General features: G+C 37.1%; 1 protein-coding gene across 1 annotated transcript; it reads right to left on the bottom strand.

The window, feature by feature from the left end:
* Positions 1-536: 536 nt before the first annotated feature.
* Positions 537-1,589, bottom strand: ABHD12B (abhydrolase domain containing 12B). Its single transcript, XM_060107704.1, is given in 3 exon segments — positions 537-1,267; positions 1,270-1,287; positions 1,517-1,589. Coding segments are annotated over 3 exon segments (822 nt in total).
* Positions 1,590-3,225: the final 1,636 nt, after the last annotated feature.

Raw genomic sequence — 3,225 nt, 5'->3', positions numbered from 1 at the left:
ATGGCCGTGGAGCCTGTGTGTCCGGAGCCTGTGCTCCGCAACGGGAGAGGCCACAGCAGTGAGAGGCCCGCGTACAGCAAAAAAAAAAAAAAAAAAAAAAAAAAAAAAAAAAAAAAAAAAAAACAAGATACTAATGTAGTCAGAAGGAACTTGATCCTGGAAAACAACTAAACACTGCATATAATACACTTTTAATTGTACTTATGGGCTTGCACAAAGTAAGGGGAATCTCCAAGAGGCAAAAAATAATCTGAATGAAAACAAGAGCTGAAAAAAGCAAATGTCAACATGAATCCTATAAACAACAGCCTAAGCATTGGGCCAACAACAAACTGACAGAGGAAAACTTGAAATATTTTTATTTATTTATTTTTTCCCAGCATCCATGCTTTCCTTTACTAAAAGGCAAGTGTCTTGTAGAAATGTCAGTAACTTCAGCTCACCCAAGCAGCCTAGTACAGTTTTACATAAGAAATATACATCACAAGTGGTGTTTGGAGCAAGTCTTTGCTCTCCGCTGTACTCATACCTCATGCTTACTGCTGGCTCAGGAAATCTCTCATGGTTTTTAACAGTGTGGAGCTTTTACAAAGGAAGTTGTGTTGGAAGCCAGAAGGAAAGATCACCATCTTCACCCTCTCTTTGTTCCTATATGCATTGTGTGAAATTTCATAGAGCTTTTTTTTTCCAAATTCCAAAGGCACCTTTTTGTCATCCTCACCGTGTATGATAAGAAGGGGAGAAGACAGGAATTTAACATTTTCATCATTGAGGGAGACTAGTTCGTCTTTCCTCAGGGCATCCATAACCGTGCTTAAAAATCCTGGAGGTTTCCAGTAAATCTTTAACAAGGGGTAATTGATACTTGCAACCCACATGTTGGTAACTGGAACTTCCAGGATAATAGTATCAACTGGGAATCCTTCCCCTTCTAGACCTTTTGCAGCATTTGTTGTAACTCCTGTTCCCAGAGAGTGGCCCCAGAGACACATGGGGGTGGTACCACTTCTTGCCTTGGTCTACTCATAGACACAAATAACATCTGAAGTCAGCCCATCCTCTGTGGACTTACCTGTCGAGTCCCCAAACCCTCTATAGTCAACAGACGAGACATGAAAACCACCATCACTCAGAATCTTTACTAGCTCAAGTCTATGAGGAGCTGTCCTGTGTTCTGCACTGCCATGAAGATAAACAATAATTGGGTTGCCATCATGGAGAGCTGCTTCATACTAGCTATAGCCCTTCCCATTAGCATCCTCCCCCGGCAGCTAGGAACTGTGTGCCAGATACCCAGAATCACCCTAGGTTCAACTTTGATAGAAGTTCACTGTGTGAGGAATCTTTAACTCTGATTTCTTTAAATCCGCAAGAAATGGTGCTCTGGAAAGGTTGAAAAAAATCGGCATGTTCATCAGATGAGGGAAGATATGTTCTTTTAATGATTTACTTGTAAAGCTGGTACACAGAGTGGAAGTTTTTCTTCTGAGTATTGAACAGAAGTATGGGAAAGATCTCAGGTTCTGCGCGACCATGTGCCACCATGCGGTCACGCAGCCCTGCTCGTCTGTCTCCACACCGCATCGCATCCCAATCCACCATGGCTGCAGTCACGGGAGCTGCTGCCATAGCCGGGAGCTGTGCCCGGCCGCCCGCCTCCCTGGTGGGGGAGGCCTGAAATATTTTTAGAATAAACAAGAGATTCTGAAAGTTGGCCAGAGTGGTCCCGCTTGGGTAATACTCTGATTCCAGACAGAAGAAAATGATCGTGGAAGAAAACAGCCACAATTTTTGTCCCTGGATTTCCACAGATGAATTTTTATTTAATTTTTATTCTGAGAGATCAGAATAAAAGGTCTTAAACACACAGGAAAAGAAACCACTATAAGAAAGAGTCACCAGTAAATAACAGAGTTGGTTATCAGATACAGAATATAAAATAACTCTAACAGAAAATATTTGAAAAGATGTAGCACAAAACACAAATTTGTAAAACTCCAAACTCAAACACTGCATTAAACATCCATCTCAGAGCTCATGAGAAACCTAGTGGATTGGCAGGTATATGTAAGGAAATAATCCAGAATGTAATAAAAGTAAGGAGATAATGGAAGAAAAGTTAAGAGATGAACCCCAAAGAGAAAGTCACACTGATATTTGAACAGGAGTTCAAGAGAGAGGAGAGCTGTGGCAATAATTGATTAGATGAATGGCTGAGAATTTCCTAGAAATGATTAAAAAGTACAAACTCACAAGTACAGAAAGTACTATGTATGCCATAAGACAAAGAAAGAAAAGGAAAGGAAAGGAAGAAAAAAACAAGAAATGAGAAATTCTTTCTTAGACATATTTTAGTGAAACTATAGACAAAATAGCAAAGAAAAGGCAAAGTTAATTGAAGCAGACCATGAGAAATGATAGCTCACTTACAAAAATGCCAGTGTGATGAGCAACAGATTTACAACTGCAAAAATAGAAGCCAAAAAATGGTAGAGTATCATCTCCAAGAGACAGTTAAGGAATATCTGTGAAGCTAGAATTGTATATCCAGCAAAATAACTTCTCAAGAGACAAAGTGACATGAGGATAATCTCAGAGGAATACAAATAAACATTTTCTTTTAATTTATTTGTTAAACTTTAAGTTGAACTTTGTTGAATTTAACAAAGAAGAAAAGTGATCCCTAAAAAAAGGCAACACATTAGAAAATCTAAACAAACATTGTATATAAAGGAACATTAATGATAACAATTAAGGTAGAATTAAGAGGACTGAATTGGAGTGTTGTCAATAGTAACATGTAAGATGTGAGGAGTTAAAATATTATAAGTATCCATTAAAATTTCAAAATCAACCACCAAAAAAATAGAAATGAAAAATTGATTAAATTAGTTCCAAGCCAGTTGATGGAAAATATGTAATAAAGAAACAAAAATTAAATTGGTTTTTTAAAAGGCAAAAAAGTGTTAATAAAATCATATCAAGGCAAAAATAAATTTTATATACATTTCTATATATTATTACATATATAGGCATATATATGTGTGTGAATGTGTCATTAAAAATATTATGTAAATTGCCTAACTTGAGGTTTAAAGCAATTTTTCAGATACGGTGCAGGAAAAAAATATTTTTATAATATTTTAAGTGACATAATTGAAGCATGAGTACATGGAACACCCAACACTATGTACAAGAATATCAGAGCAGCACTGGTTAAATAGT

This window comes from Mesoplodon densirostris, chromosome 9, assembly GCF_025265405.1.
Source record: "Mesoplodon densirostris isolate mMesDen1 chromosome 9, mMesDen1 primary haplotype, whole genome shotgun sequence".
Lineage (NCBI taxonomy): Eukaryota > Metazoa > Chordata > Mammalia > Artiodactyla > Ziphiidae > Mesoplodon > Mesoplodon densirostris.
Note: the sequence above shows the minus strand (reverse complement) of the source record. Positions and strands in the feature narration are given on the sequence as shown.